This window comes from Diabrotica virgifera, chromosome 3, assembly GCF_917563875.1.
Source record: "Diabrotica virgifera virgifera chromosome 3, PGI_DIABVI_V3a".
In the NCBI taxonomy this organism is placed as follows: Eukaryota; Metazoa; Arthropoda; class Insecta; order Coleoptera; family Chrysomelidae; genus Diabrotica; species Diabrotica virgifera.
Window position 1 is genome coordinate 208,963,901 of NC_065445.1, and position 26,420 is coordinate 208,990,320.

The 26,420-nt window shown below is 32.3% G+C and overlaps 1 protein-coding gene across 3 annotated transcripts in view; it reads right to left on the bottom strand.

Annotated features, from left to right (window-relative positions):
- Positions 1-26,420, bottom strand: part of LOC114339590 (uncharacterized) — a 243,711-nt gene that overhangs the window by 95,724 nt on the left and 121,567 nt on the right. For all 3 annotated transcript variants that reach the window (XM_050645838.1, XM_050645839.1, XM_050645840.1), the window contains exon 5: positions 4,498-4,747. In XM_050645838.1, the coding sequence (XP_050501795.1) occupies positions 4,498-4,747 (250 nt within the window). The remainder of the gene's footprint in view (positions 1-4,497; positions 4,748-26,420) is intronic.

The following is a 26,420-nucleotide window of genomic DNA, read 5'->3' on the forward strand; positions in this document are numbered from 1 at the left end:
GGTAACCAATGGCGCCCAATGTTTTATTTTTTTGTATTTCTTTTATCTTTTTATTCTACATCCTTATTTAAATTTTTCTATGTTTTTAATTTAATTTTTCTAAGCTAATAAGAGTATATATTATCATTAACATCTATTAAAGAATTCACTTCCTTAAATCTCTGAGACTAGAGCTTCCGATGTAATAAAAAATTATGTAGCACGACTTTTGTCAAATCTAAGTATATCTTATCTATGTCAAATCTATGTTTATCTAATTTGTCGTGTATCAAGTCTAAGTAGGGACCGTTCCATTCTTCTTTGGGCCACTCTAAGTTTGGATACTGTGGGCTGGGTTAACAATAGTGTTTCGGCGCCGTAAGTCATGACTGGAAGCACACATTTGTCGAACGTCTTCTTTTTCAGATAATTTGGTATGTTGCTCTTGAAGATGTCAGATAGAGCTCTATATGCGGCCCATGCTAAGATGATTCTTCTTTGTATTTCGGCAGTTTGAGGGTCCCTGGAATTCATACCCTAAGTATTTATATTATTTATGGCCATTTCGTTGAAGTCGACTTTTGGATTTTTCCGTGGTACCAGGTTTGTCATGTATTGTGTCTTTCCAAAATTTATGTTTAAACCAACTTTTTTACAGGCGGCATCTAACTCAGTAAGCACAGTTCTAATCTCATTTTAGTTGTCTGTTATAAGAAATATGTTGTCTGCGAATCGTAGGTGGGAGAGCCTTTCGCCGTCGACATTTATTCCTTTGGCGTCAACCCCAAATCAACGGGCTGAACAAGTTTAAACCAAAACGGTGTTAAAAAGCAGAAGTTGAATCCTACTGATATGACAGAAAGCACATTAAAAGTTTCCTAGAACACAATTTTTAGGAGTGAGGTGATTCTGATTGGATGGATGGCAGAAACGTTCGCATAATTGCAAATTTGTATTGGAACCAAACAACATCAGTTTTAGTAGATGATGTGAAATCACAGGCTCTTAAAAGGAGTACGACAGGGATGCCTCTTGTCAACCCTGCTTTTCAACGTTTACTCCGAAAGAATTTTCAACAATGCACTTTCTGAAAATGAAGAAGGAATAATTGTAAACGTTGAAGTCATCAATAACACTGGGGAACACATTTTTTGTTGAGTTAGATCTGACACTTGTTTTCCACTAATTTTTGGCGTCTGAATCTGAGAATAACCTCAGATTTTCTCTATCACGTCAACTTTTAAAACTACAGGATTTTCTCAAAAATCATAAAAATCATGCATATAAAGGAACATAAAATAAAAACGTACCAATTATACAGTTTACAAATCATTTAATTTAAGTTGAATCGAGTTCATACAAATAAAATTGTTTAATTAATGAACATTACTTACAAATTAAGAAAAAAATTTGCGTTTGTGGCTTTTTCTGGAGTGTTCAGTTTGTGTAAATTCGCGCTTGATGCTCCAACAATAGTCAGCCATCATATGTACATCCCATCTACCTGAGTACCGTGCTTCCATGATGAAACAGCACCAAATAAATTTCCATTATGGAGGAGAACACATTTCAAGCTTCGCTTTGAGCTATCTATAAACATTCGCCAGTCAGATGCGTTATAGTTTGAAATTCCCAATTCTTCTATTAAACCACTTACATTATGGCAAAACACAAATCCACCTTCACTTTGAATATATTCCAGAAATGCCCTTTCTTGTGTTCGAAAATTGGATACCTTGGCTCCCTTTTCAAGCAAGTTTTTCTCATTGAGTCGTGATGCTAAGAGCTCTGAAGCTTTTTTGGATAGTCCCAAATATTGTACCAAATCATTTAGCTCTTGTTGTTCGAATCCCTTACGTACGGAGTCATCTTCAATTTCGAAATCTTCATCGTTGGAGTCGCTTTCATCTGCACCATATCCGTATTCCTTTTCTTCCAAAGAGGGAAATTCATTGAAAACTGGCACGGGGTTTTCGGCTGAATGCGGCACTGGGCGTATAGCTGACAGTAAACTAGGATACTCTATTTTACATTTGTTTTTATTGTTATATCCTGATGTTTTCACTATACAAAAGTAACATCACTTGAATGACCTTATGGGCTCACGCCAAATCATAGGTATACCAAATGGAAGTTTAGCACGTTCTCCCTTGGTCCACATCCGTAAACCCGGAAATGCACTTTATGAGGTGCCCATACTTTATCTTGATCACCAAGTTTCACTTTAAAATAGGCAAAATATGCTTGTCTGACAAATGTACTAATGTTTGTCTTTTGACTGGGAATGGTAAAACTGCCACATATATAACAAAACGAATCGGGGCTGTTTTCGCACTTACGACGTATAGGAGCAGAGGTTACCATGAGGAAACGTTTCAGTTCAAACACATTAAGCAGTTCTATCCACTTCAGTAACAAAATACTAAATACTGCTAACCGACACACAACGTTTCACCACAGTATAACAGATATAACTGAATTTAACAGGCAAGTCTAGACAAATTGCAGTTATCAGAGCGTCATTACCCCCACCAGGCGCCCCACCCACATAGAAAAAGAACGTGACGTGATAGAAGAAAACTAAAAACAGTTTTAAAATCAGCATGCCTAATTCTATAGAAAACAGCTAAAAAATCTAACTCAACAGAAATTAAGTTTCAAATTGTTCCCCAGTGTAATTTGCGATATGCGGACGATACAGTACTCCAAGCTTCTAGTCAAGAAGATCTGCAAACACTACTTGATAGTGTCGTTGAGAGTTGTAGGGAGGCAGGTCTGGATCTGAACATACGGAAAACCAAAATACTCGTAATAAGTAAACAACAGCATATAAAACCGTCTATATACAGAGTTGCGAGAAAGTCTGGCACTACGGTAATTTCTCGGAAACCGCTAGAACGATTTTTATAAATTTTGGTGGGTAAAGGTTTTCAAATGCGGCCGATATTATAGTGGTAATTACATTGTTGTCAAATTTTCTATTTTTCTGGAAATCTAATGAACTTCCTTATTTCAAATGGAACACCCCCTATATATTTTTCGGGTTTTAAAATCCTTAAGAAATACTGATTATTTTTAATGTAATATCCTCTATACCTAAATGCCATAATTTCGGAGTTATTGCTACATTTAATAATAAAAAAAAATTAACAAATTTAAAAATCAATTTTTTCGGTCCGGTTATACATCATTTTGGGCTCTTTGGATCATTGGGAACAAGAAAGGTCTTTTTTAATTTTCCGCTAAGGTTTCATTTCCGAGTTATTATAACAATTTAAAACTGAAAAAATGGAAAAATGACGATTTTATAGGTTCAAAAATACAAGAAAAAAATATTATTTTTGAAACTACGAACCACCTAAATTCAAGTTCAAAGCTTATTTTATCAGGTACCGATAAGAAATTTGGTCTTATTTTATTCTAAAACATTGTTTTTTAGTTGTTAATGCATCCCGATCGCCCGTCCTCGCATATGCGCTTCATTAATATTAAAAAAAAACAATGTTTTAAAATAATTAAGACCAAAAACTGATTATCGGTAGCTAATAAAAGAAGCTTTGAACTTGAATTTAGGCACTTCGTAGTTTCAAAAATAATATTTTTTACTTGTGTTTGTGAACCTATAAAATCCTACTTTTTTTTCAGATTTTAATTGTTTATAACTCGGAAACGATTAACTTTAGAGGAAAATTAAAAAGACCTTTTTTGTTCCACGCAAAAAAATACAGGGTGTTCCGTTTGAAATAAGATCATTAGATTTCCAGAAAAATGGAAAATTTGACAACAATGTAATTACCACTATAAAATGGGCCGAATCTGAAAACCGTTACCCACCAAAATTTACAAAAATCGTTCTAGCGGTTTCCGAGAAATTACCATGTTGTCAGACTTTCTCGCAACCCTGTATGTAAATAATACCAAACTTGAGCAAGTTGACACCAATTAAATTGAAACGCAGCCGCTATTAGAAGGATGTCCAAATTATTATGTAACAGAGACCTAAAATTGGCATTGAGGATCCGCCTACTTCGCTGCTACGTGTTCTCGGTTTTACTTTATGGTGTCGAGTCCTGGACTGTGAATAAAATCGATCAAAATCGCCTTGAGGCTTACGAAATGTGGTGCTAGAGAAGAATTTTAAAAGTTTCCTGGGTGGAGAAGATTCAAAACTCCACAATACTAGAACGTCTCAACAAGACTACTGAGATAATAAACAGCATCAAGCAGAGAAAGCTGGAGTATTTCTAAAATGTAATGAGAGGTCCCAAATATAGGTTGCTGCAAAATATTATGCAAGGAGAAATAGCAGGCCAACGCAGTCCAGGACGAAGAAGAATATCATGCTTGAAGAACTTGCGAGATTGGTATGGTGTTGATACAAGCATGCTATTTAGGGTGGCAGTGAATAAAATTAAGATAGCTATGATAGTTAACGTTCTGAAAGGACATGGTACATGAAGACGAAGAAGAGCTGATTCTTTTCAAAAGATTACATAAGGCAATTTAGCCGAAACTTACTCTACACCAACGTCCGGTTCATCTTTACTTCCATTCCTGGTTACATATTTATAACAGCAGTCAATCGTCTCAGAATTAAGACTTGTTCTATCAAGATGGAGGTAGGCCGTATTGTTTTCTACAGTGGTGTAAGTCAACAGCTGTGAATCGTTGCAACTGATGTAATTTAATTTCGTGTGATAGGGCTTGACGGCATCCGAAAAGACAGGGAAGTCAGGAATTTGGCATTTTTCATTGTTGATGATAAAGTCTAAAAAACAGTTAGTAACAAAAATTAATATTTTAAATTATAGATTGTAGAAGGCATTTAGTCTAGACGCCAAATAGAGGTCACCGAGGCCTTTTCAATTCTAATGGGCAAAAACAAGTATTTCTTATGTATTTTTGGCTTGTGATTATGAATTTCGAGGGTGGATTTCGATACGAGTGGTCAAACAAATGTTATAAATAATTGATTATTTATAAGGCTCTAGCTCGTAAACTAAAAGAGTTAAAACAAATTTTCAAATAAAATTTGTTCCTAATGATTAATTTTCCTTTAACAAAGAAAATGGCGTTTACGAAATTTAAATCCAATAATTAGAAATAGTCTGGACAAATTACCGGAATATAGGCCATTTTTGGGAAAAGTTATTTACAAGCAATTGTATTACTGGTATCGAACCTTTTATGTATGATTGTATAGGTGTACAAAGTCCACAGATAGTGCTAGTTTTTTTATAAACAAATAAGTGCTCCTAAATCGTGTTTTTTTTAATTATTTTTCGGTAACTCCGAACATTTTAACTTTACACCAAAAACAGCCAGATCAAAATTCACTGTAATTTACCCAGAGATATTTTTTTTCCGATTTGCTTCGACTAAAATTTTCCTCGGAAAATCCGGGTTGTCCCAACAAAATCTTTTTCCGCAAATCGCCAGGAAATTTTGACATTCCTGTCAAAATTTCTTGAAGAAAAAGTCAGGACTTCCTTACTGTAAGGAAATGTCATTTCCTTACTGTAAGGAAATGATATTTCCGTACAGTTGTTAGTGTTCTACATAAATGATAGAAAACATTGTCAAGTTTGACAATTCAACCTCAATACGTTTCCATAGTAACCCAAGTAATTTTATTAGGAATTTCAAAGCACCATTTATTTGGGAATAAAATTATCGCGTTTTTTTAAAATCAATCAATATCTGTCGAATTTTAAACGATTTGCGGAAAAATAGTATGTTTACCTCGTAGGAAAAGCCACATTCCTGGACTCTGTGTTGCTAAGTCTCGGCTTGCGCCTCGACTTAGCAATCTTCACAGTCGTCCAGGAATGTTAAGCTTTTCCTACCCGGTAAACAATGTACTATTTCCGCAAATCGCCAGGAAATTTTGACATTCCTGTCAAAATTTCTTGAAGAAAAAGTCAGGACTTCCTTACTGTAAGGAAATGTCATTTCCTTACTGTAAGGAAATGATATTTCCGTACAGTTGTTAGTGTTCTACATAAATGATAGAAAACACATTGCTATTAAAACCTTGTAAATTACCTTAATCATTAAATTTTCTTTATCTGGAGCTTCCTGGATAAATTTTTCAATTTCTTCCTTCGTTAAAATCTTAGATTTCTTTGCCCTATAACCTTGAGCTTGCCGTTTCAATAAAGAACGAAGTTTTGAGTATGTAGATATATCTACATTGTGTTTAAGTGCAAGGGTTGACTTCAGCATTGAATAATTGGCCCATAATGTTGAAGATTTCATCTTTAAACAAAGGTCTAGGAAGTATGCCATTACAACATTTTCTGAGAAAGAACTCGTATTTTTACTCATGCGATAATCCATAAAACGTCTGTATGCATTTTCGTACTTTTCTCTTGATTTCTTTGGCAATAATTCTAATGAAGCAGTATTCACTGCCTCAACCAGCTCTGGAGGAGTCCCAGGAATGGAAATTTCATCATAACTTATCATTTTACTTTCGAGAACACCAGCAATTAAATTTATAAGCGTCAAGTTTGACAATTCAACCTCAATACGTTTCCATAGTAACCCAAGTAATTTTATTAGGAATTTCAAAGCACCATTTATTTGGGAATAAAATTATCGCGTTTTTTTTAAATCAATTAATATCTGTCGAACTTTAAACGATTTGCGGAAAAATAGTATGTTTACCTCGTAGGAAAAGCCACATTCCTGGACTCTGTGTTGCTAAGTCTCGGCTTGCGCCTCGACTTAGCAATCTTCACAGTCGTCCAGGAATGTTAAGCTTTTCCTACCCGGTAAACAATGTACTATTATTTTCAACTAAAATGTTAGACACGTATTATTATAGACAATTATTAATCAATAATTGAATAACTTCGTAACATAAAAGCTTTTTTTGTATGAATTATATGCTACAACTGTGTAACATATCGCTAAAAATATTTCTTAATTTATTTTCCCCTCTATAAAAGTCTTATTGGTATATAGCATACCTAATAATATAATTTAGTCTCAATTTACGGCTCTCTTTCTTTTACGACAGATTTTGACAATTATCGCATGTCACGTATAAATAAAAACTTTTTAATACATAGCAAATTAGTCAATATTATACTTAGTTATTTTTTTTATTTCACAGTCCTAAAAAATGTTTGTGATACTAAAATATTTTTATTTCCCCAAGTTAATCATCCATTTATTTCAACGCCAAATCAAACCTTGTTTTGACTCAACAAAAATTGATCAATCTTTGTAATCAACATCGCAAAAAGCAGGTTCCCGTCTTATGTGGAGAACAAGACATTCACCAAGTCATATAAACCTCCTTAAAGATTAGAATTCTAAAATTTGGGGCAGCTCCAAAACGAGATTCAATATTTATGCCCCCCTTTCTAGAGTATTTTCCTCCTTAACGCGAAAAATATTACGCGTACGAAAAAAATTGTTAAATAGAAATTTTAGGAAATCGTACTTGGAATAATTTTAATCTACCATTTTTGTCGAAAAGTAGTTGAAAATGGCGTAGATATTGAACAAAACCAATCAGGTCTTACGCTCGCGCCTTTACCGCATACGTACGTACTATCTTAAATATTAATTTTAGCAAATAAATGAAAAAAATTAAAGTTATTTAAAATTTAATTCTCTACAATTTTGTATAGGTATATTTCTGTGGTATAACTAATAATAAACGAGATAATGTAGTAATTATGCTGATTAACTGTAACTACTTTCTGCCTAACTCGAAAAATATCGACCGCACGAAAAAATTTATAATAAAAGAATTATAGGAAATCGCATTTTCAACAATTTTAGTGCTTACACGTTTTTTAATGTTGTTCTGAAGCTATTTCCTTGTGGCATTTTTATGATTAACTATTTTTATGGGAAATAAGCCACAATTAAATTGAAAAAAATTATTTTATTAACGTTTCGACGCCCAAATCGGGTGCCGTTATCAAAATACAAAATATTCCTGAAATAAACAAAAATGTTGTTGCTAAGTGAAATACTCTTCTAATAATTTATTTAATCTGACTCATTTATATTGGCAATTCAGACATACATACCTAATATAGAGTGGTCCCGAAAAGAGTGGTCATAAATTATACCACACATTCTGGGGTCAAAAATAGTTCGATTGAATCTAAATTACTAGTAGAAATGTGCTCATAAAAAAGTTCCAGCCCTTTGAAGTTACAAAATGAAAATTGATTGTGTTCAATATATCGAAAACTATTAGAGATTTTTTATTGAAAATGGACACGTATTATTCTTATGGCAGGAACATCTTAAAACAAAATTATAGTGAAATTTGTCCACCCCATAAAAAATTTATGGGGATTTTGTTCCCTTAAACCCCCCCAAACTTTTGTGTACGTTCCAATTAATTCATTATTTGGGTACCATTAGTTCAACACAACGTTTTTAAAACTTTTTGGCCTCCTTGTGTTTTTTCGATAAGCCAGTTTTTATCGAGATGCGGCTTCTTTTTCAATATATTTACGTAAAAATTTTATGGGGGTTTTGTTCCTTTAAACCCCCCAAATGTTTGTCTACGTTCCAATTAAACTATTATTGTGGTACCATTAGTTAAACACAGTGTTTTTAAGACTTTTGTCTCTTAGTCTTTTTTTATAAGTCACCTTTTATCGAGATGTAGCTTCTTTTTCAAAATATACCTAAAAATGTAAATTATAAATAAATTTTCAGATTATTAACAGGTCTCTATAACCGTACTTAACCATATACAAATATGTGGTGGATTCGACAAATATTCAAAATATCTCGATAAACACTGACTTATCGAAAAAGTACTAGGAGGCAAAAAAGTTTTAGAAACGATGTGTTTAACTAATGGTGCCACAGTAATAATTCAATTGGAACGTACACAAAAGTTTGAGGGCTTTAAAGGAACAAAACCCCATAAAACTTTTATGGGGTGCACAAATTTCACTTTAATTTTTTTTTTAGATGTTGCTGCCATAAAAATGCAACATGTCCATTTTCAATAAAAAATCTCTGAGAGTTTTCGATAGATGAAAAAAAATCGATTTTCATTTTGTAACTTCAAAGGACTGTAACTTTTTTTTTGTGCACTATTGTATATAGGTAAGTGAGGTTCAATCAACCTATTTTTGACCCCAAAATATGTGGTATAATTTATGGCCAATCTTTTCGGGACACCCTGTATTATACCTACATTTTAAAGTAGAAGACTTTAAAATGATATTGCCAATATTTTTGAGTTGTGTTCCTGGGACGACTTTACTGAAAGATAGTTCATTCGATTACATGAAATCAACCCCAACTCAAGAATATCCGTCACAAAAAATCATAGCATGTGATCTGTCTTTAAAAAGACAACCAAATGCAACGATGACAGTAAAATTCTCGCGTTAGAGATTCTATAGTAAATCACGAGGGAAAACCAGGAAAACATACTATCCCGTCATCGTAAGTATTTGGTCTTACATTTAATTTACTCTCAAGAAACTAATACCAAATTCTGCCTTTAATATGTTTGAATTATAAATAATATTAATAACACATAGATATGCAATAAGTAATACTAAAATATAATATATATACTAACTCGATATGTTTTTGACTTATTAATAGTGTTAAAATATGTACTAACTCGATATGTTATTAACTACTAAACAATATTCAAAACAACAAACACATTGAGATCTATTCTATCTAAAACTAAACCTAATGATGAACAAGAAAGAACAAAGAATTGCATTTATAAAATACCTTGTGAATGCCAACAATTTTATTTAGGTGAAACATCAAGACCATTAAACGTTAGAATAAGTGAACATCAGTCTTATATTAAAAATAGAGAATTTGATAGATATCAAATATGTCAACACGCATGGGATAATGAACATAGAGTTCAGTGGATAGATTCAAGTATAGTCTTAAAAGAATCAGATAGTAAAAAGAGAAAAATCAAAGAAGCGGCTCTAATTATGCTAAATGAAACCAATTATGTCGCAAATTCCTCGGTAGAATGCAGTAGGATGTGGTTACCCATACTGAAAGAGGAAGTCAATAGAAAGAAAATACCACGATTAGTAAGTCAATAACATATCGAGTTAGTACATATTATATATTTTAGTATTACTTATTGTATATCTATGCATTATTAATATTATTTATAATTTAAACATATTAAAGTCAAAATTTGGTATTAGATTCTTGAGAATAAATTAAATGTAAGACCAAATACTTACGATGACGGGATAGTATCACGAGGTTTTTCCTGGTTTTCCCTCGTGATTTATTATGGAATCTCTAACGCGAGAATTTTACTGTCATCATTGCATTTGGTTGTCTTTTTAAAGATAGATCACATGCTATGATTTTTTGTGACGGATATTCTTGAGTTGTTGTTGATTTCATGTAATCGAATGAACTATCTTTCAGTAAAGTCGTCCCAGGAACGCAACTCATAAATATTGGCAATATTATTTTAAAGTCTTCTACTTTAAAATGTAGGTATAATATATGTATGTTTGAATTGCCAATATAAATGAGTCAGATTAAATAAATTATTAGAAGAATATTTTACTTAGCAAAAACATTTTGGTTTATTTTAGTATTATTTTGTATTTTGACAAGGACACCTGATTTGGGCGTCGAAACGTTAATAAAATTATTTTTTTCAATTTATTTGTGGCTTATTTCCCATAAAAATAGTTAATCTTACACGTTTTGTAGAAATCTTGAAAATGGAGGCGATTTTGAGCAAAGACGGTTCTCTTTTAAAATCAAGATGGCGGCTAACGCAACGGCGGAATTCGGTCGCGATTTTAAATTTAGACTACTATTGACCCCTCCCTATAGATTAGAAAAACTACTACGTATACTAGAGGGTTAAAAATATTAAAATAAAATGAAAGGATACGTTTAGCGTAGTAATGATATTGAAAAAAATTGAGTAGCCGAAATTAAATTAGCAGAAATAAAAATAATATTAAGACTTACTTTCACATGCTGCAATTGCAAGTATAGAGGAAAATGTAAGTAGAAATAAGTACATAACAACTTTTTGAATAATAAAAAGTTGTAATAATATATTAACTTATATATCAACAAAAAAATGTTGACTTGCTTCTCTCCATCTTGTCTTTATATACCATTAGTTATCAAACTATTTTTTCTATTTTCATGACTATCGTGACGTCAAATAGATTATATGTTTTTTTAAAACACGTTTTTCGTTGAAATTGTATATAGTTTACGTAAGCTACAACATTTTAGGTAGAATATTTGAATATTTAAAAAGTAGAAAATTCTCAAAAATCTTTTTGCAGTTTTGGTAATTTTAGTCCACTTGCTTCATAAATAATTATTCAATACTCATATATCGACGAAACACAATATCTCCCGAAACCAACCTATTGTTGAGAAAGTCAATTTCACTTAACTTACAAAAACTCTGCCTTTCACAGACCAAAATGTCAATATCATCATCATTAGCTAGAGAATTTTTTGTGGACCATGGCCTGACCGAAGGAAAGTCGCGACTCTCATGAATTTCTAGCACATCCCTCCATATTTTGACCTTTAAAATCGTAATGACTTTTTCCACATCATCAGTCCATCTTCTATGCTGTCGTTCTTTACTTGTTCTGCAAACTGGGTTTAAGAATGTTAATTTATTAACATTCACCATTATCCATTAGCATAACATATACCATTATCAAAATATAATAAACACCTCAGATAATCCTTCTAAATATGCTTGGAAAATTATATCTGATTTTTCAAAAGGCAAAAAATGGGAGTAACATAACACTTTCAAACGGGGATAACTTAATTACAGATTCATTTGAAATAGCCAATAAATTTAACCTATTTTTTAAAAATGCCAAATTGAATGCAATTGCGACCATTCCAAACAAACCTAATAATATATATATTTGTAACAACACTGTTTTGGATGACCACTTTCTTCTACATCCGTACACTTCAATAGAATTAAACAAATTATTAAACCAAAAACTAAAAAAAAATCTTAGGGCTTTGATGAAATCCCTGGGTTTTTAATAAAAAAGGTTGTTTCTTTTATAATATCGCCATTAACATATTTAGTTAATTTATCATTTTCAAATGGCAATTTTCCAGATTGTATAAAAACGGGAAAGATGTTACCAATTCATAAAAAAGGTGACCCAAAACAAGTAAATAATTACCGTCCAATAACAATTTCTTCGGTATTTTCAAGAATTTTTGAATACAGTTATTTACAAAGACTTAACTCATTTTTACAGACGAATAAAGTGATTTTTAATAACCAACATGGTTTCAAGTCCAAAAAATCTACCAATACAGCATCTTCCTTTTATGATACTCTCACATCTTTAATAGATACTGGAGAGAGTCCTGTTGGGATATTTTGTGATCTTAGCAAGGCTTTCGACTGTATCAATCACGAAATTTTATTTTATGAATTAAAAAATATCGGCATTCAAGGACGTGCGTTAAATTGGTTAACATCATATTTAACTGCACGTCGTCAATACGTCAGCTTAACAGAAAAAGGAAAATTATCAAATGCGACGCATAAATCCAACTATCTCGATATTGACATAGGTGTACTACAAGGCTCAATTTTAGGACCTGTTTTCTTTCTTATTTATGTAAACGATGTTGTCTCGGTTAACTTGGATGGACATTTCACGATATTTGCAGACGACATAAATGTAATAGTCAATGGACCTGATACTTCTTTGAAGTCCAAATGTAACAGCTTACTGTCAGATCTTTACAACTGGTTTTGTAATAATTATTTATTGTTGAACGCCCAAAAAACTCTTTTCATGCAGTTTCATAATAGGCAACTATGTATTAACCCAATTAACTTAAATATAATAATAATGATATTGAACTTGTTTCATCATTAAAGTTCTTAGGACTTCATTTAGATGAATGTCTTAATTGAAGGAAACATTGTGATGCACTGGCCGCAAAGTTAAACTCAGTAACGTTTTTGTTTCGCAATTTAAAACAAGTATTAACGGAGAAACAATTAATAATGCTTTATTGTGCCCAAGCCTAATCTCGTTTGAGATACGGGATTTGTTTTTGGGGATCAAGTTGCCATATCAATGAAGTCTTTTTTGCACAAAAAAGAATAATACGGACTATTGCTGGTATCCCTCATAAAACAAGTTGTAGGCAATACTTTCAAAATTTCAAAATATTGCCATTGGCCTGTATTTATATTCTGGAGACTTGTATATGTATATATATTTAATAACCTCGAAAATTTTAAAACCAATGGGCAAATACATAACATGCATACTAGATATAAAGAAACCTTGCGTGTCCCAATGTGTAGGGGAAATATATTGCAGGTCCCCGAGTATAATGGAACAAAGACTCTATAATAGATTACCACCGCATATGAAATTGTATAAGAGCCTGACAAGCTTTAAACTAAATTTAAAGGAATTTATGATGACACGCATTTTTTATTCGGTTGAAGAATTTCTTCAATTTTAAATGTATTTTCATTGTTAGTTTGTGTAGTGAAATTGTTTATTTGTTTGTTATATTTACTTAATGTATCACTTTTGACTAAATCTATACAGACTCTGTCTGTCGAAAAGAAAATAAAGTATTGATTTATTTATTTAATTTATTCGAACTTTTCAACACAGTGAAAGTTAGAAAAACATCATACCTAGGCCACATACTGAGAAATAATAAGTACCAATATGCTCAACTTATAGTGAAAGGAAAAATCGAAGGAAGGAGAGGACTAGGGAGGAAAAGACTATCGTGGCTCAGAAACAGCCGACAATGGACAGGGGCTAAATTTTGAACAGCTAATAAGAACAGCTGAAGACAGAGAAGAGTTTGCAATTGTAGTAGCCAACCTCCATTGAGGAGACGGCACTTTAAGAATAAGAAGAATCTCTTCGTGTACTCATTATCTGAAGTCATAGCAATATGTCCAGCCCACTTAATCGCTTCACCCTCCCCGAAAAATCTTTCTCTCTCAAAGGTACCAACATTTGACATTTCTCATTTGGGAACTACTAGTCTAAGGTAGTCTCCGTGAAGACAGTGCTGGATTAGCCATTAGGCAAAGTAGGCAGTTGCCTAGGGGCCTTCACCCCAAAGGTGGCCTCGCAGAGCCCATGCCGAAAAAATAATAATTAGAATTAAAGAAAAACTGAAAAATAAATCATATGTTAGAGGATTCTATGTTTAGACAGCGACCGATAAACAAGTGTTTTTCGTTATCGAGCTAGTTAAATAGTAATTACTGAAACATATTTAATACTTATTTATGATATAAGTGTTAAAACTACAATTTTAAGGCACGCATGTGAAAATTTGCAGAATGAGCGAAGCGAATTCTGCAATTCACATGAGTGCCTTCAAAATGTACTTTTTAACACGTATATCATACAATATTTTTTCTACAAACGTTATAAATTTATAAAATATAATATTTTTGTTAATTGCAGAAACCATGAAACCAAAAAAAAAAATGAAACCTATAAAGTAAAAAGTACCTTTGTAAAACCTACAAAGTACCTTTGTAAAAGGTAGAACTGGTCGTCTACACTCGAAGGGAATGCCTAAAAATTCTTAGCGAAAATATTATACCGTTACATAAACTTGTTTTATCTACTCTATGTCGTATTATTTATCAGTTTTTAGTTTGTGAAAACTGTCATTATAGATAGCAGTGCGTGAAGGGTTTAAAGTGTGCGTGAAGTAACAATGTATTTTAAATGGGATTTACTTTTTCTCACACTTACAATGGGTTTTTTGGCACACTTTCATATAATCAAATATCCTTAACTTTCGCGTTGTCATGGTGATGACAATATGAGCAATGACTTACAACAAAATTGTTCAGTTTTGTGGTTTGAAAGTAGTTAGGATTTTTAAATGTCAAAGTTCTAAAAATTGTAGAATTTTTGTGTTTCGCTCCGTTGTCGCTCGTGCTCTAAATATCGCGTGCGTTCGCAAAAAGCATACTTCACGAAGTGTTTCATAAATAACTATCTTTATTGTTAAACAAAGCTATAAAAACATAGTGCCTGAGTGATGTTTTCAGTAGTAATTGCACAACAGCTCTAAAATTATAGATTTTTTCCCGAGTGACATTTTGACAGTTTTAAATGACGACCCGAAGGGGAGTGAAATTATGTCAAAGTGTCACGGGGGCAAAAATTCGATAATAATTTTAGAGATGGAGTGCAATTTGTTGCGATTATTTCATGAATAAAACTGTTCAAAACTAAAATTTTATTGTAATTTATTTATGTAAGTACAAATTAGTACAATTAAACACACAGTTGTTATAAATATTTGATAGTTGAAAGTCATCACTTTTTTATAATTGAATTCCAGTGAGGAAGAGTTACAGTTTTTTTATTTGTTTATCGAAGAGTAAATAAAATATTGTATGAAACTCTGCGTGAAGTACTTTTTCTGAACTTACGCGATGTATAGCACTCGCTCCGTTGTCGCTCGTGCTCTAAATACTTATCGCGTGCGTTCGCAAAAAGCATACTTCACGAACTGTTTCATAAATAACTATCTTCTACAAACGTGTTAAAAATGCAATAATACAGTTTAAATTAAATTTAAAAAAACCTTTTAAACTACTTTTTTCAAATTGCGCAAGTTGTACTATTAATATTAATGTTAATAAATGAAATGTAAATATTTTGACGTTTCACAATTTGACAATTCACTTTTAACTGCTGTGCCTTATAGTTATTTATGAAACAGTTCGTGAAGTATGCTTTTTGCGAAAGCACGCGATTTTTAGAGCACGAGCGACAACGGAGCGAGTGCTATACATCGCGTAAGTTCGCAAAAAGTACTTCGTGCACAGTTTCATACAATATTTTATCTACTCTACGATAAACAAATAAAAAAGCTGTAACTCTTCGTCACTGGAATTGATTTCTATTCTACAATTTTTAGAACTTTGACATTTAAAAATCCTAACTACTTTCAAACCACAAAACTGTCAAAAATTTTGTTGTAAGCCTTTGCTCATATTGTCATCATCATGACAACGCGAAAGTTAAGGATATTTGATTATATGAAAGTGTGCCAAAAACCCATTGAATGTGTGCGGAAAAGTAGATCCCATTTAAAATACATTGTTACCTGACGCACACTTTAAACCTTTCACGCACTGCTATCTATAATGACAGTTTTCACAAACTAAAAACTTATACATAATATGACATAGAGTAGATAAAATTTTTTAAAGCACTAGTGCTTTAAAGTAGCATTTTTAACGCTCCTATGGAGTGCTAAAAATTGCATTTTTAACACGGTTAAAAAAAAACAATTAAAGTAAAAACTACTAGTGAAAGTGATTTGTATACGGAATATTTAAATTGTGAGTAGATAAAATTTATTATTTATGTCTGTTTGGATTTGAATATTTCAATAAATCACGACAATTATCTCTATATTATCCAATTCCATGAACGCGTATCGCAGCGAAAGCTGTAAAACAGCACCGGAGGTGTTAGATTTTAAATAAATTTAAAAGATGTCATCTTCCAGTCAACCATAACAAATTGCATCATATTCAAAAGCAGTTAGCTAACCACGCAATATATTAACCCCAGACAGAAATCAAGCTATTTTATTTAACACTCTAGCTAAAGAATTGTACAATTAATGACTATCTTGAAGGATTGAGTCAGCATATAGAACCAAGAAATATAATTCTCGCATCCCGTATATCAAACGGTAGAATTATGCATATATCTATCATCTAAAAACTTAGTAGATAAATTCATAGCAGAAACAAAGAAGATAAAAGTAAATGGAAATATACTAGAAGCAAGAAGATTAACAACTCCGTCAGTCCGCTTAATTCTGTCTGGTGTATGTCCAAGTATACCTTCCAACTTAATTAAAGACGAATTAATAAAACTAGGTCCAAATTCTCTCTCAGACATATCATAACTACGAATAGGAGCAGCCAATCCTGCTTTCAGGCATATTCTAAGCTTCCGACGACAAATTTTCATTTCAACTGTGCCAGACAACTTTGTATTACCTGAATCTTTTATCATCGAGTTAGAACAAACATCATACCGCATATTTATAGCCCAAAACGATACATGTTTCAAACGCAAATTAACTGGATACCAGGCACCTAATTGTCCAAATATTTCATCTCATAACCATCCTTACATTGATAATGCAATGCAAACAGAGATGAAACAAAATTCCTCAATAAGTTATACCCAAAAAGATAATCCGCAAAATACTTCCACAATTTCAAATACCACTCCCTCAACACTTACTACGTCTTCTCAAATCACATCGCAAACAGTAGCCATTCCGCATTTATCAATAAACCCAACCCAACAACTGTCACTACAAAATACAACCATACATTTAACCACGTCTTCAGTCAACACTAAAATCGCGGCACCTACATCGTCTGAGTCATCCTATAATATCCAAAAACAAAAATCAACCTCACCTGAAACAAGTCAACACTTACCTCTAAACAAAAATACACATATGAATACTCATGAACCCCAGATAACTTCGGACAAAGCCACAGGAAAAAGAACCTGCCGAAAACGAATTCGAAAAACCTAAACTTCAATTAAAGAAAAAAAAAAAAAGAAAACTGACGACAAAAACTTAACAGATGAGATAACAAATCTTCAAACATTTCTAAAACCAGTTTAGACCAGTAAGGATCTGTTTTTAGGTGGATGTGAGAGGTGGCATTCAGATTTTTGCGGATAAAGTTAGGTGATAACTTCGTTAATAATAATTGATTTATGCTCCTTCTCAAATATGCCCGGAACATTAATAAAAAAAATTAAATATTTAAAAATTTCAAAAAAATTCGTTTTTTTTTTCTACTTTTTTTTGCTTATAACTTTAAAACGATTCATTTGGAAACAAAGTCGTATAGGAATAAAATAAAGATAATTAAATTGTCTATCAGATGCGATTGGTTAAAAATGTCTTAATTTATCACCCTTGCTGCAAAGTAGCAATAAATATAAAATAAAGGGCAAAACAAGCCCGTCTTTATTCAATGACTTTCCATCACTTAGGTTGCACTTGGAACCTTCCTAATTCGCTTAGAAAATTTTTGGTGCTAAAACCGTACACCAAATTTCATTAAAATTGACTTACTAGATTTTGAATAATAATTTTACAATCTAAACTTTTTTTAAACAATTTAAATTTTTTAAAATCTTGCACAACAAAAACCGGAATATACAAAGATTTGTCAGTTTTTTTACATATAAAGAAGCACTCCACCTATCTAATGCACTTTACAGAATTGAAATCGGATTATTTAAGCAGCCTCAGCAATGTTTTAAAATTATAAACAATTTTTTGGCTTATAAACAAATTAATCCTGTGGCCAGGAAGGGGTGCTACGGACTCCTTTATTTAGATGGACTTACCCAAGATTTTTATGTATTTTTTGACCCGTAGAACACGATTTTTTGGGTAACAGTTGATCCGGATGTCGATAAGATTGTTATAAACAAAGAACTTGAGGAATTACATAACATCGATTTTTCGCAAAATAAAACATTTTTTTGTATTTCTTGGGTAATTCTAAGCAAAAAATGTTTTTTTCGTAGGATGCATAGTTTTCGAGATAAACGCAGTAGAACTTTCAATAATTCGAAAAATTGCAATTTTTGAACGCAAATAACTTCTGATTAAAAAATAAAATAGCAATTCTGCTGACAGCATTTGAAAGTTTAAGTCAAACTATACCGGTTTTAATTATTTGCATTGCTAAAAATTAATTTTTTTATTATTAAACAAAGCTACTTGTTTATAAGCCAAAAAATTGTTTATAAGTTTAAAACATTGCTGAGGCCCCTTAAATAATCCGATTTTAATTCTGTAAAGTGTATTAGATAGGTAGAGCACCTCTTTATATGTAAAAAAATTAGAAAACTTCTAAATGGTCTACTTTTTGTTCAGAAAGATTTTAAAAATTTGAACTTTTTTAAAAACATTTAGATTGCAAATTTATTATGCAAAATCTATTAGGTCGATTTTAATGAAATATGGTACACGGTTTAAGTATGTTAGAAAGAATTTCCTAAGCGAATTACTAAGGTTCTAGGTGTCACCAAAGTGGTTAAAAACATTGAATAACAACAGGCGTATTTTGCCCCCTTATTTTGTATTTATTGCTATATTGCAGAAAAGGTAATACGTTAAGACATTTTTGACCAGTGGTATATCATACAAAATTCAATTATCTTTATTTTATTTCTGTAGGACTTTGTTCCAAAACGAATCGTTTTAAAGTTATAAGCAAAGAAAGCAGAAAACAATCGACGTTTTTCGAAATTTTTAAATATTTTAATATTTTTATTAATGTTCCGGGCATATTTGAGAAGGAGCATAAGTCAATTATTATTACTGAAGGTGTCACCTAACTTTATCTGCAAAAATCCGAATGCCACCTTTCACATCCAAAAATAGACGTTTTTTCACAGATCCTTACTGGTCTAGTTAGAGAATATCTAGAAAGCGAAATACAATTGTTAAGAGGTTACATAGGTCTTGCCGGTAAAAAAATACCTCGAAAACTAAAAATTATTTTTATTTATAATTATTGAAACATGTAAAAGTATAGTACTTAAGGTACTCTCAAAAAATTTTCAACCAAAAATATTCATTTTTGTAGAGTTAACTGCAATTTCTCGACAACAGCCCTTTTTTGCGGTGGGCAGCATAACTAATAGTGCGGCAGATTAGTGCAAATATTATAAGAATTGTGCATTTAATGATAGAAGCATATAATTTGGAACACATATACTACACATATAAACGTTCAAATTTAGATGGAAGGCCATCTCAGATTTTACCTTTTACAAAAATGGCGGGGATTCAAAATGGCGACTATACATATGTGACTAATAGCACGATAACTTTTGAACGAGACTTCAGATTTCAACCAAATTTGGTGTATAGGTTCCTTTTTTTGATGTATAAGATCAAGGTCTTGATACGGAAGAATACGTTTACCAAAAGTTGTGTTTTCCTGGTTTTTATGTAAAAATATGTTGTTCTTTTTTCAATTCTTTCACCCTGTATGTATTAATTTTTCAAAAAGTTAATACGGCCATTAAAAAGAGCGTAAAAATATTTTGTAGGAAATATTTTGACCTTTTCAGTTATGTTAATTACCATTTAATAAATGCAAAACCTATCTTCACATGTACCTATATGCGGCAGATTCGTGCAAATATTATAAGAATTATTCTGTATTTAATCGTAGAAGCATATAATTTATACCACATATACTACATATATAGAGATTCAAATTTAGATAAGAGGCCATCTCAGTTTTTGTTCCTTTTACAAAAATGGTGGGCATTCAAAATGGCGACTATACTTATGTGACTAATAGCACGATAACTTTTGAACGAGATAACAGATTTCAACCAAATTTGGTATATAGGTTCTTTTTCTGATGAACAATATCGAGCTGTTGAACCGGAAGAATCGGTAGATCAGAATTTGTGTTTTTGCTGTTTTTTTTATGTAAAAATATGTTTTTTCTCTTTCAATTCATTCACCCTTTATATGCTAATTTTTCAAAAAGGTAATACCGGCGTTGAAAAGAGCGTAAAAATATTTTTTTGGAAATATTGTGAACTCTTTAGTTATATTAATTACCATTTAATAAATGCATCACGTGTCTCCACATGTATTGTAGGTACTAGTATAGGTAACTATGTGCGGTAGATTCGTGCAAATAATAATATAAGAATTATTGTGCATTTAATGGTAGAAGCATATAATTTGGACCACACATACTACACATACAAAGATTCCAATTTAGATATGAGGCCATCTCAGATTTAATCTTTTATAAAAATGGCGGGCATTCAAATTAAATCTGCCGCCCATAGGTACATGTGAACATACGTTATGCATTTATTAAATGGTAATTAACACAACTGAAAAGTTAAAAGTATTTCCTAAAAACAGCGAATGGGGGTTGACGGCTCTCTAACAACAGACATAGAAAGAAAACAGCTGATATGGTACGGACACGTCCAGAGGATGGATAACTCAAGACTCCCTAAAATAATTATGCAATGGGTACCACCAAACCGCAGAAAGAGAGGAAGACCCAAGAAATCTTGGAGAGAGGGAGTAACGAAGGCGATGAGCGCAAGAGATCTTAGAGAGGGCCAATGGGATGATAGAGTGGCATGGAAATTAGGCATCGGACAACGTCGCAAGACGTTTTAAAACCGATTGATAGATAGATAGATTTCCTAAAAACATATTCACACTCATTTCAATGGCGGTATTATCTTTTTGAAAAATTTATATATACAGGGTGAAAGAATTGAAAAAGAAACAACATATATTTACAAAAAAAAAGTGAAAACACAAATTCTTTTAAACCGATTCCTCCGGTTCAATACCTCCATATTATTCATCAAAAAAACAACCTATATACCAAATTTGGTTCAAATCTGAGGTCTCGTTCAAAAGTTATCGTGCTATAGTCACATATGTATGTATGTATAGTCGCCATTTTGAATGCCCGCCATTTTTAAAAAAGGAACAAAAACTGAGACGGCCTCGTATCTAAATTTGAACCTTTATATGTGTAGTATATGTGGTCGAAATTATATGCTTCTACCATTAAATGCACAATAATTCTTATAATATTTGCACGAATCTGCCGCAAATTCAACCGTTACTGGATGGAAGTTCATTTTATCTAACAATAAAACACTGAAAACGTGTGTTTCCTATACTTCCACAAACTTTATGTGACATTTATTACATATTATACAACTAAGTAACTACAGCTGTTTCGGCAAAGTGCCTATCTCAAGTTTCTCTTGAGAACGGCACTCTGCCGAAACAGCTGTAGTCACTTAGTTGTAATAAATTTTGTGGAAGTATAGAAAACAAACGGTTTCAGTGTTTTATTGTTAGAATCTGCCGCATATAGGTACATGTGAAGATACGTTTTGCATTTATTAAATGGTAATTAACATAACTAAAAAAGTTAAAAATATTTCCTAAAAAATATTTTTACGCTATTTTCAATGGCGGTATTGACTTTTTGAAAAAATAATACATGCAGGGTGAAAAATTGAAAAAAACAGCATATTTTTATATAAAAACCAGGAGAAACACAACTTCTGGTAATCCGATTCTTCTGGTTCAAGACCTCGATCTTATACATCAAAAAAAGAACCTATATACCAAATTTGGTTGAAATATGAAGTCTCTTTCAAAAGTTATCGTGCTATTAGTCACATATGTATAGTCGCCATTTTGAATCCCGCCATTTTTGTAAAAGGCTAAATCTGAGATGGCCTCCCATCTAAATTTAAACCTTTATATGTGCAGTATATGTGGTCCAAATTATATACTTCTATCATTAAATGCACAATTGTTTCACATGCACTATAAGTCCAGTCTCATTTGAAATCAAAAAATCAAAAAGTTGCTTTTAGTTTATACCTCTGGCTAGTGAATGAACGAAGGAATTTTTATTAGGTGAAGTTGTTTTTGTTTTATAAAAATAACTACTTTAAAAATGTTCATTTTTGAAAAAATGAGAAAAATTGGGGTCGAAAATGTGTTTAAACTTAGGTAAAAACTTCTAATTTCATTTTTTTTAATTCCTTCGTTCATTCACTAGGCAGAGGTATAAACTACAAGAAACTTTTTGATTTTTTGATTTTAAACGAGACTGGAATTAGTTAATGCTGCCCACCACAAAAAAAGGGCTGTTGTCGAAAAATTGCAAACTCTACAAAAATGAATATTTTTGGCTGAAAGTTTTTTTGAGAGTATCTTAAGTACTATACTTTTACTTGTTACAATTATAAATAAAAATAATTTTTAGTTTTCGAGATATATTTTTTTTAAAAAGTCACTTTTTTTACCCGCAAGACCTATGTATTGGGATGGCCGGAAAATGAACTTGGAATACCCGATCAAATTTATCGTCGTAACCATACAACTATATAAACCATTTTCGCGATAATGGTTAATTGGTTTATACTTTTGGAGCTCGATAACTTCTAAACGGGTTAACCGATTTTGATCACTAAGCATGAGTTTGAAACTTATTGAGAAGTAGTATCTGATGGTTATTTGGTTGGTAAATTTAGCGATAAAAACCTATAAATTTACTTTCAATTTATTGTTTCCCTCCTTTAGACGTATCAGTGGAGTATGTCAACTTAAATTGTCACTGTCATAGTGGCAGTTGCCAAACTCGTCCGACACATCCAAAGGTGGGAAACAATAAATATAATGTAAATTTATAGGTTCTTGTCGCTAAATTTCCCAACTCTACTAGTTTAATTTCTTTTTATCTCACAGCTTAATATGTTTTCCATCTTTTGCGTTATTTTGCCGGTTATTAGAGCGCTTATCACTGTGTAGGAGAATCACAAAAAGTCAATTTCACGTAACTCGCAAAACTCAGCCTTTCACAGACCAAAGCTTCAACTTCATCATAATTAGCTCGACAATTCTTTGTGGATCTTGGCTTGCCCGCAGAGAACTCGTGACTCTCGTCAATTCCTACCAGATTCCCTTCTTCTGTTGATCCTTGAAATCTTAAGATCTTCTTTAACATCGTCAATTCATCTTCTACGCTGTCGTCCTCTACTTTTTCTGCCCTCTGGGTTTGGGAATGTCAATCTCTTCGTGTACTTGAAATCCTAGCAATATGTCCAGCCTTAATCTCCTCACTTTATAAATTTCTAAATATCTGGACAGATCTAGGCCCCAAAAATCTTTCTCTCGAAAATACCAATTAATTAATAATATATACAGGGTGTTTCATTAAGAATTGTCCATATAGTAACTGAAGAAACTTTAGCACAAAATACGAAGATTTAACCTAAATCAGTTAAATAAAATATTCCTCCTTACCGAGATAGAGAGTGTTTTATTACAAATATTCTAAAATGATTTTAGCCCAATATTTTAACACCTTCCAATATTTTTTGTTCAAACTTGACAAACAGTTTACACATATTGGGATACTTTAACTGGTGTTAAGAGATAGTTTTCCGCTGTTACCAGAGGCGTGGTGTAGGGACATATAATTAATTATCCCCCTTTATCGCCCTCACAATCTACGCCACTGTCGTAGTAATCATTTCAGCACGTTTTTTTATTCTTCGTTAGTTTTTACGTAAATATCACCCTTTTGTCTCAATGCGATAAGTGAGTAGTTTTCAAATTATTTGCGTTTAAAAATAATGGATTCAATAAGACTATGTGTATTTTAAAACACTAGAAAGTCTGGCTTAGCATACCTACCTAGAAAGCCGGAAGGGATCATTTTGGCCCCACGCTCTATAACCCGCGAGTAGTCGCGCGGTGAGATAGAATCTCAATTTTTATCCTTTTTCGCGAAAACTTGATGAAAAATTTTGCAATTTTGAAAAAAATTCGTAAGTGCCTCGAGGAAGGGTGTAGTAATGCGTAGGAATTTTTTCTTCTTGTTTTTCTTCTTTTTCTTCTTCTTTCTGTGGAATTTATGGCTTTGGGGAGAGCCAATTAGCTTTAACCCGCGAGTAGTCGCGCCGTTAGATAGAATCTCACATTTCATCCTTTTTCGTAATACAGTAAAACCTGTCAGTAACGGCCACTAAAAATAAAAGAACTATTGGCCGATATAGAAAGGTGGCCGCTATTGCCAGTTTCTGTAGTCTACATATAATTAGTTTGGGAAATTTTTAAACTGGCCGTTAGGACAGGTGGCCGATGTTGGCAGGTGGCCGTTATCACAGGTTTTTTTAATAAAATTGTTGGAAATATGTACAGTTTCAGCGAGAAAGTTTCGGAACATTGCATTGACCACATGTACGGTTGAACTGCATTTAACATAGTGGACCAATATAAAACTTCGACACACAGAAATCCATACCATGTTGAAAGACATTGTGTAAAATATGGTTCAACTATCTGTCTCCTTTGAGGAGGTGCTATTATAGCCCATAGCGCCGCCCAAAGTCAATGTTGCCAAGCGATCTATAATAATTCGATTTGCGGATCTTTTTGAAAGTTATATCTGCTTCATGTCTTAGCATAAATCGGATATTTGTCTATATTTTTCAGTGTAACTACCAATCTACTACAAAAGACTAATAACAAAAATAAACTTAATGCTTAATGGTTTGTAGTTATTTCCTATCTTTCCTGTAAACTCTAAATATTTTATGGTTAAACGTTATACCTTGTTTGAGAGAAATATCTAGAGAAATGCGATTGACAACACTGTCCAAACGTCTTACTGCTCAGAAAAGGAACGAGCTTGTCTAGACGTGCAAGTCTAGAGGAAGCGGTTTTTGGGCGGTTTTAACTAAGTCGTCAGTCAGGTTAGTCAGTCCCAGGGTTACCAGGTCTACTGATTTTTCAGGAGAACTACTGATTTGAACCAAAATCTACTGATCTACTGATCACTGTATAAAACCTACTGATTTGAACTCAAATTTACCGAGCTACTGAAAACTTCTACTAACAAATCTAAAAAAATTCAAAACCCAACATCCAACAACTTGTTAATCTTCTTTGGTTTCACTTTACCTAAATTTCTAAAAATAGTCGGAATATGGGATGTTTAGAATTTGTCATGGTAATAATGATGTCAAGTGGTTACTGTGGCTAGCCTTAAGATAACAAAGGGACTCTTGCGTTGAGAGAGAAATGTGTCATGTGTTTCCAATTTAGGACTACTGATAAAACCAAACCATCGGGTATTGCGACGGCTCGATATAATTTATGAGGTGATTTATGAGTATCTGATGAATAGGTAGGTACTTTATTTTTTGGTAAAAGAAATGGGTATTTTTTGTCTTTAGTACTTCGTACTTATTCTGTTTCCAATTTCCAATACGTTCCGAGCGTGCAGAAAAACTATTTATTTAGCAAATAAATATTTGTTGATGTTTTCTGGCAATAGTAAAATGTATTTTGAATTAAGTAAATTACATACCTACATTCTCCTTTTTGTGTCAATTAATTTAATTCAATAATTTTTTTGTACCCTGTATAAATAATTATCTTAATGTTTGAAGCAATAAATGTTTATTAGCAATAAATGTTAAAAATTATTTTATTCTAACTTTTACGCGCTCACTATAATATAAAAGGCCAAATAAATAAATATAGTATGTATGTAAATGTCTGTGAAGGCTTTAAAAATACGAGATTACTTGGCCGCGTCCGTAATATAAAGGTGACCGTAGATACCTGAATAGAATAAGCATTTGAGATCTGGACGTATCGAAGAATGCTGAGAATCTCCTGGACAGACAGAATAACCAATGAAGAAGTACTAAGAAGAATAGAGAACAGCAGGGAGATACTGGATTCGATCAAAATAAGAAAACTGCAAGACTTGGGTCATATAACATGTGGTGACAGATATGAACTCCTAA